Genomic DNA, 22,665 nt, shown 5'->3' on the forward strand with positions numbered 1-22,665 from the left:
GGGACAGTATAAGAAACCCCATACATCGAGAGCAGGCTCTTGGGATGAGATTCACTCATCCACAGAAGAGGCAAACGACAAAATCCCATGATCTTAAGAAGGAAATGAGGTGCCACAATAGGAAACCCTTCTGGGCAAAAATGAACACTGCATCTACTTGGCAATGCTATGTAAAGGGAGGAGGGCAGGGAGGAAGGGCCACAGTGGCAGAAAACATAGGATCCTATTATGTATGAAAACCATGAATCCAGACCTGGCCAAGGATGGAATCCAAAAGCTATACTGAATAAAACAACTAGCAGTGAACAGAACAAGCATGTAAAAAGAGATGCTGACAGGCTGTAGTAAAATACTGAATGCTGTGACTTTGGGTACATTCAGTACATCATATTGCTTGATTTAGAATTATTTACTACTAGGATAAAACAAAGTCCTTGTGTGCCAAACAGGCTGGCTGATTAAGACAGTTTGAATGCCGTGCTGTGGGCTGCCTGACTCAATCCTGCTTAAAAATATCTGGAATTGTCAAACAAGACTAAATATGAATCCATGAGCCAAGTCTGCATTTGCTACCACAGCTGTTGTTCCGGGTGTGCAGAGGAAAAAAAATGTTAAATGGAGAATTTTTTTCAAATGCATCCATTTATCATATTATTCCAACCACCACAGACTCACAGAGGAGGCAGCCAGCCTTGTAGACAAAGCCATAATTCCAAGCAGCCTTTCCAGAGCATAGGCAGGCAGAGCGGCATGGGTCTCTTGACGGTACAAAAGGGGAGGGAGGAAAGAGAGATGCCCTTTGTAAAATTTTATTTTGCACAATTCTTGGTACTTGCGCTGGTAAAAATTTTTCCTAATCAAAAAGGTTTTCACCTAAAGCCACAATTACCAAAATAACCCTTATACCTCAGCTTTTCCTCCCACACGGAGTTGGCTTAAATAAACACAAACATGTCTTGGGGTACAAGATGCTGATTCACACACACACAAAGTAACGGTGAATTCCAGAATATCAAATGTTAGGTTTCATACGGGATAATGTGCAGAAAAAAATGTGGACAGTTTGGCACTTTTTACTTACTCTTCTTCCAAAACTATATACATAAACATACACACACACACGTGCGCACGCACACACACACACACACACACACACACACATGATTCAGGTTAATGGCTACTTCAAGACAGCAATCAAATATCAAAAATGAGGGGAAAAAAGTTGTATTCATCTGATACATATCTTTCACTCAACATTACAGCTCATTTTAATCATTGCCATTTAATATGGCCAAAATTACAACTACTGGTATGTTTATACCAAAATTCTCTAGAGAAATGGAGTCCTCCAATGGATGAATGCTTTGATCCAGAAATGAAGTCTTTAACTTTCTCCGAAGTCTCTCCACCTTCCTTAGGCCATGGGAATCTTTTCCTTCCCTGAACGGCAAATAAGCCTCTACGGTCAGGCTCACTCTTTCAGCATGAATTCAAGGGTACCAGCTCCATCCCTCTGTGCTGCCTTTCTAAGCAACACTTATCTTTCCAAACAGGATCTGTGATTCTTGTCAGCTGGGATAGACATCCTACTATGTGTTCTCCTCTCACACACCCAAACCATAGTGTCTGTCAATTAGAGACTCAGCCACAGGCTGAATGAGTCGTTCAGACCCAAAAAACCTTCTCTGGGTAACACACAGAGTAGGTGAGAGGAGGGTGCAGGGCCAGGAGTGAACACACTTTTCCAGAAGGGCAGGAGAAGCCCTTTGGCCCAGATAAACTAGCTAGAACACTGATTCTCAATAGTCTCACCACTGTTTTCCAAAGCACATCCCTAATCCAGGTTTAATATAACCACTGGGTATCGCAGAGGCTGGGGATTCTCAAACTTCAGAGCACAAAAGAATCATCTGACCCGCTTAAAGAATGGTCTGGTCCCACTCCCAGCGACTGATTCAGCAGATCTAGGATGACGACAAGGAATTTACACTTTAACCCAGCATTCCTGGAGATTCAGATAAAGGAAGTCTAATGGCAACCTCTAAAAAACACTGAGGGATTTAACTTTAGTGGTTCTCAGCTCCGGCTGAGATCAAAATCACCTGGGACCACCGTCACCTGAGAATTGGAAAAGTCAGCCTGGGGTAGGACTCGGGCATGGTTCAAGGACAATAACAACAAAACCTACATGCAGGTAGGTGAATCTAACATGCAGTTCAGAACCACTGCCAATGAGGACCTGGCCATTTTATTTTATTTTTAACTTCTATTTTAGGTTCAAAAGGTACACGTGCGAATTTGTTACATGGGTAAGTTGTGTGTCACAGGAATTTGATGTACCAGGTAATCAGCATAATAATACCCAATAGGTAGTTTTTCAATCCTCAACCCTTCTCTCACCTGCCACTTTAAAAGTGGCCCCAGTGTCTATCGTTCCCTTCTTTGTGTCCATGTGTTCTCAGTGTTTAGCTCCTACTTATAAGTGAGAACATGCATTATCTGGGTTTCTGTTCCTGCGTTAATTCCCATAGGATAGTAGCCTCCAGCTCTGTCCATGTTGCCCCGCCCATTTTAGTGTGGTATCTGACAATTACTCATGGCTCCCATCCACACTTCACCCCCATAATAAAGCTATTTCTGCCCTTACATTGAAGCAGATCCGACCTTTAGAGCCTGCACTGAAGGCTTTGTTAAACTGCCCCCAATGGGAAGTAACAATAGCAACGTGACAAGGGAAAGCTGTTTTGTTTAGCTGCGGATGGGGAAAGGAGGTGGTGGGAAATGGATGAAAAGAGGGACTGTTTGTATCTAATTTAACTGCCTTCTCATTTTGAAATAAAATTGACTTAAAAAAATCCTTCTACTATAATACAAGTACATCTATTCAAAAGTAACCCTTTAAAAAAGAGATTAAACCAGAAAATGGAGTACAAAAAGCATTCTAAAAAGAACTCAAAAACATGTTCACATTTTTCAAAGAAATACTGTAAAGAGCTTAAGAGCTTAAAAATTATAAGTTGTCAACTGACAGATGAAAAGGTAAAGTATTTCTAACACATTTAAACTTCATAAAAGGAAACATATCAGAACTCACACATTGAAATTGGTATTATCCCCTTCAAAGTATTCATCAATGAAGCATGCACATATATTCTTCTGGCTCTGCCATTGAATGAATGTTTTAGAGTCCTTTTTTAGAATTATAATGAGTGGTGCTTATGACGTACTGTTATGAGAAAATTTTGCAGAACCAGTATTGTCTTACAAATTATAGAAAACTCAAGAGTGAGAATCAGAATTAAATATATAGTGTGTTTCAGCTGAATCTCACTCTGAAAATGATATACTGTGGCATACTGGATCAATTTCTATGTCCTAAAGCAATTCTCATAGACACTGTCATCCAAATTTAGGGTGAAAGGGAGACAGAAGGTGGAATGTTAGCTTTTGCTGAGGTGAGAGTAACCAGTCACCAGTTTTCTCTTGGTCATTGGCTATGGTTGTGACCAGCATGGGCTCTGGCCACTTCAAGCCTGTTATTCCATGTTAAGTGTTGAGGACCACAGACAGACAGTGTTCCCTCCCTCTAAGATTGTAATATTGCATTTATCCCATTGTGTTTCCAAGTCTATTTCACTCTGGGATTTTTTTTTAATTATAAAGCAATATATAGTCATTATAAAAAGTCAATAGAAACAAGTAAAGGAAAAGTCAACAACCTGCCCCTCCTATTTCCAGACTCTCCCTGCCCTGGTGGAAGGATGCCAATGTTGGTGTCACAATGGCCTGGTAATCCAGGTCATTATAATAGATGCTTGAATTTTGAACTGGGCAAAAATAATTTTCTGGACTTAGAAAAGCCATTGTTCCATGGACTTCTCTGAAAAAGATCATAATGTAAAGACATCCTTTCGGTCTAAATGCTGTTTGACCCAGTCAGGAAATGTTTAGGTTCTGTCATGTTATTTTATGAATGGCTCCTAGCTGCAATTTAGCGTTGCATGAATTTTCTCAAAGATTAAGATGCAAATTCCTGGGTTCCTGCTCTGGAAATTTGGATTGCATATTCCTTAGGAGGTAGAAAAATGCAATTTTAATAAGAATTCTACATAGGTGGTTCCAGAGCCCACTTGGAGAAACAACTGCTCCAAGTGAAGGAAAACTGGCCATAATCCAAAATCTAAGTAAAAATAATTCTTGCTTCCATCATTCCTGAATGTCCCCTTTCTCTGTGCTGACCTTCAAGATATTTTTCTCTATCTTCCCTTTCAAACCTACAGAGGCAGCTTTGTCCACATGGTTTGAATGTCTCTGGGGATATGACCGTGTTTTGTCCTCTGTTAGCCAAGAATCTTCCTTCTGCTATACTTGTGATAATATCCCAGTGCCTGACATGCAGAGAGTGCACTGTAAGTTTCTAGACTATATAGAAGTAATATAAGAACTAATTAAAAGATGTGATATTTATAATACATCTTAAGTTCTTTAAAAGAAGCATTTTAAAAACTTAAAATATATTACAAATATCACATCTTATAATTCCATGGAAGTGCTAAGCCCATCATCTCTGATTTATTCTCTGCCAGTCATCTACCAGTTTCTAAATAAGATTAACTTTATCTATATAATTCAATAAATCTGTGCCTGTAGCAGGATAAAGGGGCTGTAAACCTCATACCTTGTCACACAGCACCATCCATATAATAAGCATTCCTACAAATCAAAAAGTGACAAAAATGGTGCTCTCCTCTTGTATCCAGTTTATCTCTAAAATTGCAATGAAAGGGATGGAAACAATGGTCCCAAGGGCAAAGCCTAAAAAATCACTCCATTCACTCATTCGTTCATTTATCTGATTATTTAAGCAACTGATATATGATGGGCCCTGATTATTTATGTCAGGCCATGTGGCAGAACGTAAAGAGGCAAAGGTGAATACAGGAGGGACAGTCTCTGCCCACTATGATCTCATAACACAGTGGGGGAGAGGGTTATCATAAAAATAAGCCCAATACAGTGTGACACCAACATTGGCAACCCTCCACCAGGGCAGGGACAGTCTGGAAGTGGGAAGGGGAGTCTGTTGACTTTTCTTTTACTTGCCTCCATTGACTTTTTCTAATGACCATATATTGCTTTTATAATTAAAAAAAAAATCCCAAAGTGAAATAAACTTGGAAACACAATGAGATAAACGCAATTATTAGAGTCTTAGAAGGAGGGACTACTAACTGCCTGTGGTTCTCAACACTTTACATGGAATAACACACCTGAAATGGCCAGAGCCCACCCTGGTCCTAACCATGGCCAATGACCAGACTCCAGAAGGAGATAATTGGTGACTAGCTACTCCCACTTTTTGCCTACTGGTCTGCCTTGCAGTGGCATCAGTAATGCCTGGATGGCTTACACCCATGCCAGACGCTGATCAAACACGTACACATTATGAGCAGAGTGTTATGAAATTCCTCCATTAATTATATCATTGTTAGCTGTCCAAGACACATACCACCAGCATAATTGCTCACATCCCTTAGAACTGGCAAATCCAGCAGGAAACAGTGATTGCTGCTGTTTCCTCAAGGTAATTGTGGATATGTTTCGAGCCTTCCTCTGATCTTTCAAAAAGAGTCAAGGGAAAAAGCATAAAACAACAAGCAATGTGTGCTGTGAACCACTTTTGACACTGTCTTTGGTGTCACAGATGATCTCCCAAATGCCAGATCAAATGGAAACTTTTCAGTGCACGTTTATTGACTGCTCTGCCCCATTTTGCACCGCAGCCCTTCTGAATGTGCTGCCCTGCCTTAAGTTCCATTATAAAAGCTCTCGAGAATTTCTTTGTTTCCCTGCCTGTTGCTTCCCAGTCTCTTACTCAAGTTTCTTTTCACCAGTCCTTCAACAATGGTGCTTCCCAAGGTTCTGCCTTTCTATAGGTTATGCCTGGGCAGTTTCATCCATGACAACACTTCATCCATTAATCTGCACACTAGCTCCAGCCCATTCAATCAGTCACCTCCATAAGGTTCAATGTGATGACCTCTGCTCTGTCATTCTGTTGCTTGGCTCCCACACTACCAGTCCCCATTGCTGACCAGTCTTCCTGCTGTTCCTTCTCAGAATCTTTTAAGGGCCCCTCTTCCTCTGCTTTCCCTTGAGCAGGGATATTCTGCAAGCTCATCTGCCTTTCCAATTCCATATCCTCTTCCTGACTGACTTCATTCATACCTGTGGCTTGAACCATCACTGACAGATGGATGACTCTCAAACCTGTATCTCCTACTAAAGTTTCTCCCCTGAGCCTCAGAACTTTATATTCATCTGCCTACTGAACAGCTCCATCTAGATACCCCAACGGCATCTCACCGTCCACATGTCCACAGATAAACTCATCTTTTCCCCTCAGACCTGATCATTTCTTCAGCCTCTCCCATCTTACCTGTGGTGGGAAGTGGGAACTTATCCAGACCCAAAACCTCTCCCTCCCGCTCCAGCAAGCTACCGGCTAGTTGTCCTCATGCCTAGTCCAAGATCTTCTCTTCTACTGATACCCTCTCAAGGCCCTCCACCCCTGACATAGATGCCTGGCCTCCCACATCCAGGCTGTCCTTAATCGACTTCATGCTCCCTGCTAGGGCCAGGGTGATATGTGAGCCACTCCCCTGCCTGAAACCCTTTCATGACTCCCCACAGCTTTCAAGAAAATATTCCTTAGCAAACACGCAGGCCTTTTGTGACCTTGCTGTAATCTCCCTCTCTAGCTTCATCTCTTTCCATTGGCTCCAGTAATTTCTTGCATTTCCCCAAATTCATCATGCTGTTTCAAACCTTCAGACACACGTTCATGCTATTTCATCTGCCCAGAAATGACCTTCTCATACTTATTTGTCTCTATCTGCATCTTGCCGCTCAGAGCCTAAGTGTCATGTTTCCCAGGAAGTCTTTTTTTTTTTTTTTTTTTTTTTTTTTTTTTTTTGAGACGGAGTCTCGCTCTGTCGCCCAGGCTGGAGTGCAGTGGCACAATCTCAGCTCTGTGCAAGCTCCGCCTCCTGGGTTCCTGCCATTCTCCTGCCTCAGCCTCTCCGAGTAGCTGGGACTACAGGCACCCGCCACCAGGCCCGGCTAATTTTTTGTATTTTTAGTAGAGATGGGGTTTCACCGTGGTCTCGATCTCCTGACCTCGTGATCCACCCGCCTCGGCCTCCCAAAGTGCTGGGATTACAAGCGTGAGCCACCGCACCCGGCCCCAGGGAGTCTTTTTGATACTGCTTACTTCCCCCAAAATGATGGAGCATGCCCCACAACCTCCCAGCTCCTTCAGGCATACCTCTGAGACAGGACTTTCCACACTGTCCTGTGTCATCAAGGATGGGCTTGGTCCTTCCACCCTTCTGGCCTAAATCCCTCAAGAGGCACGGCTAAACTGATTTATCTCTAGCTTCTAGCACAGAACCCAAATTCATGGCACTGGTTAAATGTTCATGAAAGAATAAAACTCATTCTAAAAGTTCGTTCCTGCCCCTACGTCCCTTATCACAATGAAGCATACACTGTTGCCAAGACTTTCACTACTGCTTGCTGTGCTATTCATAATGAAACATGTGGCCTTTACTTAGAACGTTTCTTTGAGTTTATCTCTTTCAATTTGGATCCGTAAGGAAGAACAGAACAGTTGCCAGCACAGCAAAGAAGGGTTTTGGAGATAAGAATAAACTCAACTGGCAGTGAAAAAGGGCTCCAGAAGACCAAAGCATCTGCTCAGAAGATGCCAATGAGCTGCAAAAAGGAGGCCTCTTTACCATGCTCCAGTTGGTCAAAACTGAAGGCTGACTAGTTTGAGACAAGACCCAAAGGCAGGGCCCTGATCAGGAGGTAGAGCAGAAGGAATTTATCTTCTCCGACGACATAATGCATGGCTCCTGAATAGAGCAAGGACCTAAAAGGGGGCTGGGGTGGGGTGAGGAAGGACTTCTTAAAGCAAAGGTGCTCCCTGTGATTGTGATAAAGCACGTTTCCATGGCATTTGACTCCACTTATGGCTAATGTCAAATGGGCACAGGTCCTTGCCATGCTGTGGCCCATCAGTTCCTACCCAGGTAAACAGGCACACCACAATACGGGCAGCATATTCAATGTAAGATGAGGAAGCAGGAAATTCCAAAGACTCCCTCAGGTCCCCGAGGTGCTTGCTGCTGTGCCAACTTCATTTCGGCCTCTGCAGGGAGACCTCAGTCCTCCTCAGCCTCTCTGGTGTTACTTAGGTTTCCCCACTGGCTCTGGGCTGCCTTTTGTGTTGGGACTGTGTTGAGTTACTGGCACTCAACCTCCCAGTTTTGCCTCATTTGCTCAGACCCACTTGTTCATCTTAACCCAGCACTCATTCATTCACTCGCTGAATGGAAGGCTTGTTCTTTAACATTTGGTAAAACAAAGATTAAATACTTCAAGACATCAACTGTTAATGTTCATGGTATAATACTTTCACTAAGCACCTCTACAAGCAGAGTGTTTTGTTACATAAATACAGGCCTGATTGCTTCAGAGTATCTTTTAAAAGCTGCACATTTGTTTGGCCTGCCTCTGCCCACATTCTTTCTCTCTGTACCTACATGGCCCTGGGGGTACCTGCCTCCCTGACTTATTTCAACACAGGAAGCCCAAATCAAGTAAAGACTTCGAAACTGCTTACTCACCTCTTTCTTCACTCTGTCTGACTTTTAACTTATCACAACCTTCTGGAAATCCCCGTCTTGTCGATTATCTACTATACACCAACCTTACCTTTGAAACCTAATAGCTTCCTGTTGATGTTCATGTTATAGAAAAGGCAAAAGTTATTGATTAATCTGCCTTTTTAAAAAGCTTGTGCTTAAGTGCAAACAATGGCATGACAAATGCTTACAACCTATGTTAAGTGAATAAAAAGCAAGATAGGAATATCTATTTGTTAAATGATCCCAATTTTATAAAACAGAAAAGAGAAAAAGATAAATAAAATGCACAAAAATGTTAATGATTATTTCTGGGTAGTGGGATATAAATGTTTTTATACTGGGGAGACAGAATTATGATTTTAGAGTTCAACAAACTTGAGACCAAATACCAATTCTACTACTCATGAGTCACACGATCAACATTTCTAACCTGAGACTCAGTTTCGTCACCTGTAGAAAGGAGATGGCAAGCTTATTTCTTGGAGACAGTTTGAAGATTAAATGAGACAATATAATACATATGAAGTACTTAGCCTCATACCTGGTACACAGTAAGCACCCAATAAATACGTTGATGAGAAGGATTCACACAGTTCTCTTTGCTGTTCAGCAATGTTTCTTTATATTTCACTATTAATTCTCAACAAGAAACATGTACTTTAAAGAACATAAACCAGAAAATGAATGATCCTAATAACTGATTTCTCTACCCTTCTTGGAGTGCTCTTCTTAGTCTTCTCAGGGATAGGTCAAATTTAACTCACTTCATTGATACCAAGTTAAAACAAGGAAACTTGCTGAATTAACGCTACTCTGTATTGCAAAGAAGAACTTCAAAGAGGGAAGCTTATTGGCTGCTTGAAGCAGAGCCTCGTGCAGTACACCACCAGTGACACAAAACTTGGTGGCTAACCAGGTCAGAGTTAGCCAGTTGCCAGGTCAGTCAGTTTGCCCAGAGAAGATATGACTATGGAAAGGTGCCACACTAAGAAAATTTCCTTGTGACTGAGTGACCAATGTGAAAGCTAATGGAACTAGGTACTGATGTCATCACGTTAGCATATCACCTCTCCTCAGCACGCATATCAGAAAATCAGATGCCCCATCACAGTGCTTAGTAAATATCCACACCCCGAGAAAGGATCGTGGGATGATTTTCATCATCAGTAATCAGAGATGGACAAAGTCATCTCCATAGAAGAGAGCTACACCTGCTTCCAAGGGACCTGGGACACTCATGTTATTAAATCTCTTTACTTTTCCTTCAAAGGTAAAACCCATACATTCCTAGTATTTGTCTTTCCTGATTATCACTACACTTCTGGCAACGCTTCAAACTTTTGCCAAGACAGCACAACAGTTACCTCAGAAATGTTATGTCAGATCTTTCTGAGAAAGTTCTTCCACTTTTTCTGGGATGATACCCCATTTCTAGCCATAAAACATTTACACACTGGGCACGGTGGCTCACACCTGTAATCCCAGCACTTTGGGAGGCCGAAGCAGGTGGGTAACCTGAGGTCAGGAGTACAAGACCAGCCTGGTCAACATGGTGAAACCCCATCTCTACTAAATATACAAAACTTAGCTGGGCGTGGTGGTGAGCGCCTGTAATCCCAGTTATTTGGGAGGCTGAGGCAGGAGAATCACTTCAACCTGGGAGGCAGAGGTTGCAGTGAGCCAAGATCACACCATTGCGCTCCAGCCTGGGCAACAGAGCGAAACTTCGTCTCCAAAAAAAAAAAAAATTATGAACCAGCTGTTATTTATGTAACACCACCTGAACGTTGGTATTCCCCAAATTCACCTGTTCAAAACTAATGCCCAATGTGATACTACTAAAAGGTACAGCCTTTGGGAAGTAAGTCAGGAGGACTCCGCCCTCATGAATGGGATTAGTGCCTTTATAAAAGACACTCAACTAGAGGAAGATGGAACAATAAAAACAAAATAGAGGGGGGTAATACGAGCTCCCCTGCCCTTTCCACAATGTGAGGACATGGCAACAAGGCACCATCTTTGATGCAGAGAACAAGTATTCATGAGATGCTGAATCTGCCAGCACCTGGATCTTGGACTTCCCAGCCTCCAGAACTGTGAGCAATACATTTCTCCTGTTTATAAATTATCCATCTAAGGCGTTTTGTAATAGCAGCCCAAACAGACAAAGATACCACCTCTTAGGGTGGGCCATTTCTACAAGTGGTTGAACTTATTCACTAGTAGTTTTATGGGTTTTTTTGCAAGTTTAAATGTCTTAGGATCACTTTTTCCAGTTTTTATCTCCAAATTCAGAGGGTAACTAGTCTATACACTGTCCATCCTTTCTCTCAAAATAGAATAAAACTATCAGCTCTGCCTTTATTATCTTCAATAAACTCCAAAAACAATGAAAAGCACCTCTCCTCCTGGGTTCCTTATTTCAGGTCCATCACCAACTAGGAGTATGATTTGGGGCACATGAAAACTTCTTTAAGCCTCAGTTTCTTCATCAGCCATCCCTGAGATGCTAATAGCCACACCTCACAGAATTAGTGCGTGGATTAAATGACACATGCGGTGAAGCAGGACAATGGCTGGCATATGGTGCACAGTATCTAGAAGTCATCTTGAGCCAAAACCTCACCTGTATCACTCTATCCCTCATGCCTGCTTGTGTCCTCACACCCACCCTGTATTCTTACTTGGACAGTCCTCTCACAGTCTTAGTTCAGATTTTCATGATCCAAAATGAAAGATGATAGAATTACAGCACCTATACGAAGTGTTCATTCTATGCAAGGCACTATTCTAAGTTGTTTATGTTAATTTTTCTAACAAAAAGCATACTTCTAATTTAGTGGAGGTATTTACATGCACAGCCTCTTTTAAGAGTCCAAAACACCTCTATACAGTAGGTGCTATTAAAATCATTTTACAGATGAATAAACTGAGGCAGAGAGAGATTAAGCAATTTGTCCAAGGTAGTAATCCCTGGACTCACACACTTAAAACGACGACATATTGCCTAAAGCAAAGTACTTCAAGGATTCCTCAAACATAAACCTCTAGTTTCTAAAACATATTTTTTAAGAATGTAGTTTTTAAAACTTCAAATAAAAAAGCCGCAAACACTTGCATAGGTTTTATGCTCATTATTAACTTATCAGTGGCCATGAATCATGTTAACTTATGTTTAGGTTTATGCATTTATGTGCAGTTTTGGGAAGGCAGGCTACCCTGTCCTCTTTGGACAGGCATCTCAGGTATCTGAGTTTCCTATAAACATGTTACTCACTAGGAAGTTGTGAAAGTGCAATGAGATTGTGTGTGTGTATGTGTGTGTGTGCGTGTGTGTGTGTGTCTGTGGTGTCTATGTTTACTAGGTGTGATGGTTACTTTTATGTGTTAATTTCACTGCACCACAGGATGCCAAATTAAAACAGTATTTATTTCTAGGTGTATCTGTGAGGGTGTTCCTGGATGAGATAAGCATTTGAATTGGTAGACTCAATAAAGTAGACTGCCCTCCCCAATGTAGTGGGCATCATCCAATCTGCTCAGGACCTGAATGGAACAGACGATGGAAGGAGAAGGAATTTGCCCCCTTTTGCTTCATGCTTGCCTGTTTGAGCTAGAACATCATCTTCTCCTGCCTTTCTATTGGAATTTGCACCCCTGGCTTCCCTGGTTCTCAGGCCTTCAGACTCAAGACTGGAATTACACCACTGGCTTTCCTGCAGAGGAGAAATCCTGGAATTTCTCAGTCCCCATAACTATGTGAATATATATATTTTCACATATGTGTGTGTGTCCTATTAGTTCTGTTTCCCTGGAGACATCTAATAAACTAGGCTTGAGTGTGATCAGTGGCATAAAACCACACAATTCCAGCATTGATTAAGTGCCAGGTGTAGCAGATGATCCACATCAATGGTCATATTTCTTCTCCTCTTCTAGCTAACTGAATTTCCCAGCTCCATTCAATTAAGTCAGGGGCATAAAATTGGCCATAGAATGTTGATAGAAACGATGTACACTACCTTGTTGGCATAGTTCGTAAAAATTTCCGAGATGCAACTCTCCGTTTTCTTCCCCTCCCATAAAGACTTTGTGGCCACTAGTTGAATAAAGATGTGACATCACAAGAAGAAAGAAGCCTGGATCCCCCAAAGACTGTTTGGAGCACAGCCTCTTACCACTTACTTCCCCAAGGTAATAAGCACACACACTCTAAATTGTAAACTGAACAGCAATAAAATTCCTCACCGTGTTAAGCCACTGAGATTTTTAAATCAATAGTCTATGCTAATGCACAGAGCTTAACATTTCACCTAGCAAAGCAAACCCTTTGCAACACAGTATCAGCTATATAATAAAAAGAGAAAGAATCCCATGACAATTCATATAGCTTTGTTATTATTATGCACCGAGTTTTAGTTACTGTGTTCTTTGATTTTTTGATGAACCTTAAAATTTTCAGTGAATAGTTCACAGAGAAGCACTAAGATATTTGCATTTTTAATGATATTGTTGACTCCATAAAGCTACAACAAACATTTGAAATAAATTTCTAACAAACAACAATGACAAACCAACTGAGAAATCCACTCATTGACTCCCTCTAAATTTGCTACCAAAGTATAAGAACTGTTACACTGCTTCCTACCAACATCTAATCAAAAAATGTCTCTTTCTTCTTTCATGTCTTTTTCACACCAGTTGCTACTGATCCTAGTTACTGACACTTTTCTGAACATAATGAGCACTTCATTTATACCACAATATAAGTCATTATATTTGTCTGTTGTGCCTGTAGAGTTATTTATTTCCTTAAGGGTTAGAACAATTTAGCATAGAGCCTCACATTTAGTAAGCACTCAACAAATACTGCTTGAAGTAAAAAAAAATCTTATTATGAGCTACAGTTGTTAACTGTAAGCATTTTTTAAAGTGCCAGAGTTTTAGGCTTTTTCAAACTGAAAAGAATACAGAATCGTTTTTCTTTTTTTTTAAACAGGGACTTGCTCTATCACCCAGTCTGGAGTACAGTGGCATAATCATAGCTCATTGTAAACTCAAGCTCCTGGACTCAAGTGATCCTCTCAAATTGGCCTCCCAAGTAGCTGGGACAACAGTCAACACACCACTATGTTTTTAAGAATCATTTTCATTATTCACTTTGAGCCGACACCTTAGTTAGATTAAGGATTTATTCAACACTTATAAAGCTAATTTAAAAATCATACCATTTCTATATTTAATCCTCAAATTGCAGTTCTTAGTACTGCTTTTTATTCCCTCTTTCCCTCTTGGCTCAAGTCCCTTTCCAAGATTTCTTTTCTAGTTCAGTAAGAGGACAGCACTGTTTGCAGTGGTGCGAGCACGTTGGTGTCACCATCCTGACAAAAAGATGCCATCCAACCTTCAGCTGCCTGGAGCCTCAGCACTATTTGGCTCAGCCAGATTCACATGACAAGATGGGTGGCCTCAAAATCAAAATGATGCAAGCACTGTGGCTGGAAACCATCAAACTGATACCTACAGAAACTGCCTAATCAAAAAGTGAGCAGAAACTGTCATCCCATATGTTAGGGCTTTGTTTTATTTCAGGAGAAACCACTGCAATTATTTTTCCTTCCATAACTTAGCCTGTTCGGTTAAATCCACCATTGTTTTAGAAAAGTCAAGATCTAACACAGAGCGTAGCATGTACGGATAAAGTGAACGAATGAGCTAGGGAGGGATGGAGTAGGAAGATAAGGAGCTATTTAAAATAGACAAAACATTTAGAGAACCTGTAACTGAATAAAGAACTTGTTGACTTAAAAAACATATTCAAAGGCGTTGTTCTCAAACTCAGATCTATCACAAACCTGCTAATTTAAAAAAAAAAAAAAAAAAAAAAAGCATAGGCCAGGTGCAGTGGCTCACGCCTGTAATCTCAGCACTTTGGGAGGCCGAGGTGGGCGGATCACCTGAGGTGGGGAGTTCGAGACCAACCTGACCAACATGAAGAAACCCCATCTCTACTAAAAACACAAAATTAGCCGGGCTTGGTGGCGTACGCCTGTAATCTCAGCTACTCGGGAGACTGAGGCAGGAGAATCACTTGAACACAGGAGGCAGAGGTTGCCGTGAGCCAAGATGGCACCACTGCACTCCAGCCTGAGCAACAAGAGCGAAACTCTGTCTTGGGGAAAAAAAAAAAAAAAAAAGAGTAAAAGAAAAAAGTTATGTAAGCCTACAACTTATGCATCAGTCATAGCTTTTCTGATTACAGAATATTAACAATATTAACAGAATAAAGAGGAACAGTACTTTACTCTTCCATATATATGTTCTGACAAAGCAAGTGGAAGGAAGACCACTTGACCCTCTGAAAGCAGACCGAAAAGACCCTTCCAGATGGGAGCAGAAAAGGACTATGGAATGGTTAGAAGAAAACGGGTAAAAAGGGTAAAATATACTCATCAGAAGAGACATATGTGTAAAGTTTATCCCAACTTTTTCAACGTTTGAAATGGAAACCATATCTTCATGTTTAAACAATGCTTGCTGAAATTTGCAGAATGGAAAGGTGATTAGAAAACATCACAGAAGCCTGATTCCTTTTCACCCCCACTTTAAAGGTAATTATAATCTGAAATTAAAATGTGTGTAGAAGGCAATTTATTTTTCTACATTAACTCTTCTTCCTAACAAAAGAGAAGGTAAAAGTGAAGGCAGAGAGGAGGCTCACAATGGGAAAGCAGATGTACTTGCAAAGCAAGAATGCAAGCTTTGGGCTCAACACTGTCCAGCCAGCACAACCTAAGGTACAGTGAGCATAGAGGCATGCTCCCTTTGCTGGATGTCTCCTGTGACATTTTAACAATGACAGTGACAACAAAACTCTCCTACTGCAATGTATGAAGTCCAGCCACTGGGGCAGTTTGCTAAAGAAAGTGCTAAATTTGGGCCCAAATTAGGCTGCAAGAAAGGAGAGAACGATGGCTTAATTGTGGCAAGTCTGAAGTCCACATGGGTAAAAACTTGTTTCTACCACACTTCTGGTGTGTGTGTATACAGTTATTACAAGCAAATAAAAAAGGTTAACTGTTCATAACTAAGTAGGAGGACTTGTAGGCACGCTAGAGTTACCACTTGCCAGCACGAGCTCTTTTCAGGGCATAAACAGAAGCACCACGATTTGATGCTATCATTTCAGCAGGCTTCCAGATTGGTTTTAGATTTTATGAAACAAATCCATAGCTATAGACCAAACATTGATCAGCATCTCGTGGTTGGACAGAGGACAACTAACCCAATCACGCACTCAAAGTCCAGCCTCTAGAAGAGGCTTTAGATGAGACAATGGCCCTACTGGTAGGCAGTCCACTGAGTCTGCACTGCTGTCCTGATGCTAGTGATGATTGTACTAAAACTATCTTACCTTTAAGTTCTTGTTAACTCGAGTTGACGAAATAATTAGTGAAGCTATGCAGTCTCTGGACATGTTTTTTTCTATCTGCAGTTCTATTTGCCCCATAAGAGAAATAGATTCATGACCTCTTTGGCACATTATGCTAATACTGACAAGTGTTTCCTTAACTTCAGCCATCTCTATTTCACCTTCACAATTTTTGCCATCCTGGTGTAGCCCCTGCATTCTTTATCATTTGCCTCATTCTTTTAAACTGACTTTTAAAATTTGGATGAGATTTTTAAAGGAAGAAAATTGTTTTAAATCACTAACATGAATTCAAAGCTATTATCACCACTAGATACAAAAGATAAATGTAACAAATACAATATAATGTTATCAAATTTTACAGATGCAATCCAAAAGGAATAAAATTGAAAATAAAAGGATAACTTTCTCACCATGACTCAAAATTTAAAATTGCTGTTTTGCAGTACCAGTTAAAATCATCTCTAGCAGTGCTGATAGTATACACCTTACACTTTGGGGAAAACTGAACTAAATGGATAATGATATAGTACTGTGATGTAAGTCAAATTACAGCATAGACTATAAAATTCAAATTACTAACCCTTGAGGCAGGAATCATGAAGCATTAAGAAAGTCTGCCCTAGATTCTTGAATAGCAAGATCCTACTATGCGATAATACCACTTCTCACACAATCAGAGGTCATTTTCCTCAAGCAGCTAATAATCAGTGAGCAGCGAAAGCAGATACAAGGTCCAAGCATTGAAGAATATGCATTTCACCACAGAAAACTGCTGCAGAACTTAATTCTAAGTCTGTATACTTTTTGTAGATAAAATGTTACCAGCAAATTCAGATATCTAGTTCATATACTCCAATCATCCTTTAATCTATGTTCAGGGGAAACACCTAGTTTTTTTTCTCATATATATTGTAGACATTTGCCTGTTAAAAAAAAAATCCACCAAGTTAAGACATGAGAAGTGTGTCACTTTCCTCGACTCTCACTGGGCTCATACGGGGAGCAGGGTCTTGTCCCACTCCACAAAACAAGGCCCAGCGGCATCGGAAGGGGCCTGCCCAAAGTCGACCGCGTGCTGACAGCAGAGCCAGGGCTCCGAGCCAGGGTCCTCTCTGCTGAGCACATCTAGTCACTCTGGGGAAGAGACCATATGCACTGTGCTCATCCCAAGGCTCTCTACTTGTCCCTCAGGAAAAAAAAAAAAAAAAAAGTCCTTGCAGCTTAGATAATCCATAAGCACTGCCCTCTTTTTCCCTAAACTCATGCTTCTCTTTTCCAACACAGCACAAAATTCCCATGACTCTGCGCCTGAAATGTCAGAAAACAAAGCCACAAAAGTCAGTGTTTGAAGATCTTGGCAGTTCTTGGCCCAGAAAGTGAGGCTGTAAAAACTTCTCTCTTCGTTTACAAGTGTCTTTAAAGAGAAATGCAAAACCTGGCTTTCTCTTCACTTGAGCAAGGAAACATCCGGAAAGGTCTAGTTTTGCTTTTAGAATCAAAGCAAACTTGAGCTAAAGACAGCTCTAGCATCTTACTCTTTAACCAGGAATGGCTGGAAGATCTCCTACCTTCCACATGGGAAGGTGCAGGGGTGCCTGAGGGGAGTGAATGTGGGCTCCTAACCACAGCAAGCTGCTGAAGGAAAGTTAGCAGCAAGCCTGCAGGTGGTGATGTCTAAGATCCTTCTCCTTGGTGTGGCTGGGGACCAGCAGGGTTGGCATCCCCTGGGAGCTTCTTAGCAATGCAGAATCTCCAGACCCACTCTGGACCTACTGCATCAGAATCTTCATTTTAACAAAAGTCTCAGGTAATTCCTTGCACATTCAAGTATGATCAGCATTAACCCAATGGACTTTCTCCTCCATGGTCAAAGCAATGCAAAATCAAGAACTAAGGAAGGTCCTATAATGACTGGCCAGCCCTGGTTATAACACTGCTACAAACCACTGACGCTGGGCAGGGACCCAAAGGAACAACCTCTGATCAGAAAGTGGGCACTGCCAGCTGGGGCAACAGAAGACCAAAGGCCCACACAGGCCTCCAGGCACCAGCCGAAAACTCTCACAAATGCCTGCACCTGTACAAAGTCAGGTTCTCACATTGCCTCTCCAACTGCAGGATTTGTGACTTTTATTTGCCTACTCGGTTGCCTAGGGTATTCAGATTAACATAATTTTATCTGTCCAAAAAATGAGAGGAAGCATACTGAGATCTGCTTGACCAAGAAATGGCCTAAGACCCCTATACCTGTTGGTTACAGTAAATAGTGACCTTGTTCTTCTGTTCTGTCATCTGCACAGATTCATTCTTTCTTTTGTTTGTTTGAGACGGAGTCTTGCTCTGTCGCCTAGGCTGGAGTGCAATAGCGCCATCTTGCCTCACTGCAACCTCCACCTCCCGGGTTCAAGCGATTCTCCTGCTCCAGCCTCCTGAGTAGCTGGGATTACAGGCGCATGCCACCAAGCCTGGTTAATTTTTGTATTTTTAGTAGAGTCGGGGTTTCACCATGTTGGTCAAGCTGGTCTCGAACTCCTGACCTTGTGATGCCCCCACCTTGGCCTCCCAAAGTGCTGGGATTACAGGCGTGAGCCACCGCACCCAGCCCAGGTTCATACTTTCTTTTAATAACCTCCAGGAAAGCCCCGAACCCTCCATGCTGTCTTCCCCTCTACCCCCACATCCACCACACACATAATGCTACTGAGCCAGAGCCAGGCCCTGCCACGAAGGGAAGGGAATGCTTAACTCCCTCTCGGCATTTCTGAGAGAGCTGGATAAGAAGGTGAATGTTCTGCAGGATCCCTCACAAAACTCCAACACTTGCAGAAGGAAAGGTTGAAACTGAGGGGGTTGGGGAGGGAAGCAGGGTAGGTGTCCCAAGGGGCAGTAACATTTTTGTGTCCTGATACTGTCTTAAGTGAAAGCCTAGTTTCTTTTATCAACATGCTGGAAGGTAAAAGCGGACACACGGGAAGATGCATGCAGCCCTTCTTTCTAGCTACAAATGTTTGAAAAGAGCTGATGTGGGAACTGGTAAAACTGCAGCTGACTAGTGCTGACTTCCCACGGAGCATCCCATTAGAGTTAATTACAGGACTGGGAACTTTTGAACTGTATGGTTTCCTTCCTCCCAAATAGAGCCAAAACTTTTCATCTTTCTTAAGTATTTCTGTTTATTTCTAATCCCCATTTCAAAATTGCTATGTATTTCTTCAGATTTTGTGACTTCCGTGACCATTTTACAAAGTCACTGCTTCCTTGCAGAGTTAATAGCTAGTCATTCTTTATAACTTAGATAACTGCTAAGACAAGAGAATCATGTCAATCACATATACCTTGGGAAAGTATTATACAGGCTAGTTTCTGAGGCAATTCTGTCCTGGTCAGACCCCAGATGCCCACCCCATCCCATACTCCAGTGTAAGCGAAGCTGCTCATCAACAACTTCTGTGCTGAGCGGCAGGGCCATGCTTTGTACTGGTGGCCATCCACCTCCCAGGGCAGCCAACCTTTAGGGTGGCTGGTAACCTGACCTCTACCCTATGTCTTATGATTGGCATAAAAAGATAAGTTGGGTCAACCACTCTTCACTGAGAAATCCTTCACTGGCAAACAAATGCTGCAGCAGGGGCAAAAGCCAAACTGTACGTAAAGACAAGTCACAAAAAGAGGCCACCAAAAGCCAGTTCCAACAGAGCAGTTCAGTGAGGAGCAAAGAACAGAGAACCCACAAACAGAAGTGGACACACTGGAAAAGAGAGGCCATGAAACCCCCAAGATAGTGTCAAATGCAAGCTTGGTGCCACTGCTTTTGGTGTATGTTAATTCCACCCCGCCTTCCTTACAATCAAATCCACTTTACTTAAGTAGATCTGGCTTCCCTGCAACCAAATAAGCCACTCTAGAACAAGACACCCTCCCAAAAAAAAGTTTTGTTTTACTTTTTCTAGTACCTTCAAAGTAAGAAATAATTTCCATGCAAAATAAAAGTATGTCATGATCACATGGCTAAGCCAGAAGACAGTTTCTAATTTATGGAATGTAATAGAAAACAACTAAAACCTATGAGAAGTTGGCGGAAAGGAGGAATCATTTTCTCTTCACCATATTTCCAACCAAGTACTGATTACCATTGCTGTATTATAACAATGATCCACAGAAGAATTATACGTCTGGGACCTGGGGTTTTTGTCAAAAATATCAGACTGAAATATACAGACCAAAAGATAATCCATTCAGAAGAAACCTATAGATTTTTGTAGGAAAACAGAAGCAAAACACAAAACAAATCAGGTATGTAATAGGAGAGAAATAAAGGAATTATCTTTTTAATAAATAATTCACACCTTGTTCGAGACTACCCTGAGGAAATTATACCAGGGTCCTTACAAGAACTGAATTCCATCACTAGATAGGACCACTGGGAGTTGCTACTTTAATTTAATAAATCAAATATGCTATAACAAGAAGCAGTATCAGCCCATTTGGGAAGCACTCTAAGGGGTATAAAACTGAGGGTTAAACCAAGGTACCCATTTAAAAATGAAAGGCATTTGAATATCCCATTGGGGTATCTATTAGGACGCCCTATTCAAATGTTCAATAAAAATGAATCAATAGTGGGATCTGAAAATCAAAATAAACTCACAAATATACCACACAAATTGAAGTGGGCAAAACCACCAGCAGCCTAATTAGAAACAAATTAAGACAGAAGATGCCTGAACGCAAGCAGGTCTGTTCACTACAGGGAGAGCATACCAAGCAACTGAGACACAGCCAAGAGAAACCAACCCTTCCCCAGGGCAGGTTTCCCTGGCCACAGCAGCACCCAAGCACTGGACAAAAACCATGCCACCAATCCTCAATATCATGTTCAGCAAAATAAGTGGACAAGGTTAAATGATTGCCCAGCCCGCTCTCTAACTCTAGGAATCAAATTGAACTTATTTGGAGAAAGCTGTCTCCTAAAACTGTGTTATGAAATTTTTTTTGGAAAATGCCTATAAGTTAACTGACCTATTCAAAAATGGCATTAATTTCACCTCAAGAATCATATAGTTTTCCCATAACTATCAGGGAAAGCACCTCCAGTAATATTTATCTAGCTATATTTGGGACATGGATGAAGCTGGAAACCACCATTCTCAGCAAACTATCACAAGGACAAAAAACCAAACACCGCATGTTCTCACTCATAGTTATATTTACTAAAAACACCCCCAGCATCTGAAGAGACAAATAGGCAACCCAAGTGGAATCTTTCTTACCATTTCGAGACACATCTAGTTCCACCAGCTGCATGAAGTTTGCTATTTCGGGAGGGAGCCGCTGAATTTCATTATCACTAAGTCCAAGCTTTCGTAATTTGACTAGCTGGAAAAATTGCTGAAAGACAAAAGAGTTTAACATAGATTTCACATATGTTTGTATCATAAACTTTTGGGCTACTATGAAATGTAAAACAATGTCTTTTAAAAACTAATGAAGATTGTAGCAACATCAATTTCCTAACTTTGATGGCAGTACTGTAGTTGTAAAGATGTTACCATTGGGAAAAACTGGGTATAAGGAACCTCTCAGTACTATTTTTGAACTTCTTATCAATCTACAATTATTTCAAAATAAAAGGTTTTTAAAAGTTAATGAGCAACTTAATGAGAACAGTCACTCCTTTAAGCTATCCAGTAGACAGAAATAACGACTTATGAAAATTGACATTAAATCTGCAATGCTAAATAGACATGTAAAAATAGACATGTAAAAATCTTTTAAAAATATTATTTAAATTTTAAAATATTTTTAAAAGACATTTTTTAAAGAAATTATTGTATATAAGAAAGTATAATAAATATCCCACAAATGTGTGCAAGCAAAAAATATATTTTTGACCAGTCTAAAAAGTCTGCACTGGATACTTCCATCAACCATGGCAGACTGAGTATGTGCTTTTTCCCCATACTTTTTAAAAACTGTATTAAAATGACATTAAGGAATTTATATACACATGAACATAAATATAATGTGAAATAAACCCATGAAGACAAAAAATGAAAGAGTACAAAAAGCGAACTAGATATGCAACAAAATCCTTTAAGCTAGAAAACAGGGATGAATGGTAACTAACAAACAAATCGAAACAAAGCTGAAATTTAAGCCTGTGGGGTGAGTAGCCAATAAGAAACTAGGTCCAGGTACCTCTGAGGAAAGGAGAACTGATTGAAAATTTATATAAAGAACAGTTAAACTGCCATATTCTCTTCTCTACCCTGCAGAGCCAGGCAGGAGCCTGGAAATTTCCTCTCCAGAAGAGGTAAGTCCTACCACAGCTAAGCACAGCTGAGGGCAGGGGGTAACACGACCATGCTAAAAACAGGGGACTGAGACAAAGCCTGGTCAGTAAGATCCCACCCTCTCTTCTCCCTGCATCCCGGCTCCTGGGAATGAGCACAGACTTGCAGACACTCATCTTCCTATAGAGAAGCTTCAGGTTATAAGCCTCACCAACACACGGAG

General features: G+C 41.1%; 1 protein-coding gene across 5 annotated transcripts in view; it reads right to left on the bottom strand.

The window, feature by feature from the left end:
* LRRC1 (leucine rich repeat containing 1) overlaps positions 1-22,665 on the bottom strand; it is a 128,394-nt gene that overhangs the window by 59,744 nt on the left and 45,985 nt on the right. For all 5 annotated transcript variants that reach the window (XR_004027916.1, XR_004027917.1, XM_030803374.1 and 2 more), the window contains exon 2: positions 21,420-21,537. Coding sequence is in view for 3 of the 5 variants with exons in the window: in XM_030803374.1 (XP_030659234.1) it covers positions 21,420-21,537 (118 nt within the window). In the remaining 2 variants the exon portion in view is untranslated. The remainder of the gene's footprint in view (positions 1-21,419; positions 21,538-22,665) is intronic.

The sequence above is a fragment of the Nomascus leucogenys genome, chromosome 22a (assembly GCF_006542625.1).
Source record: "Nomascus leucogenys isolate Asia chromosome 22a, Asia_NLE_v1, whole genome shotgun sequence".
Classification (NCBI taxonomy): Eukaryota; Metazoa; Chordata; class Mammalia; order Primates; family Hylobatidae; genus Nomascus; species Nomascus leucogenys.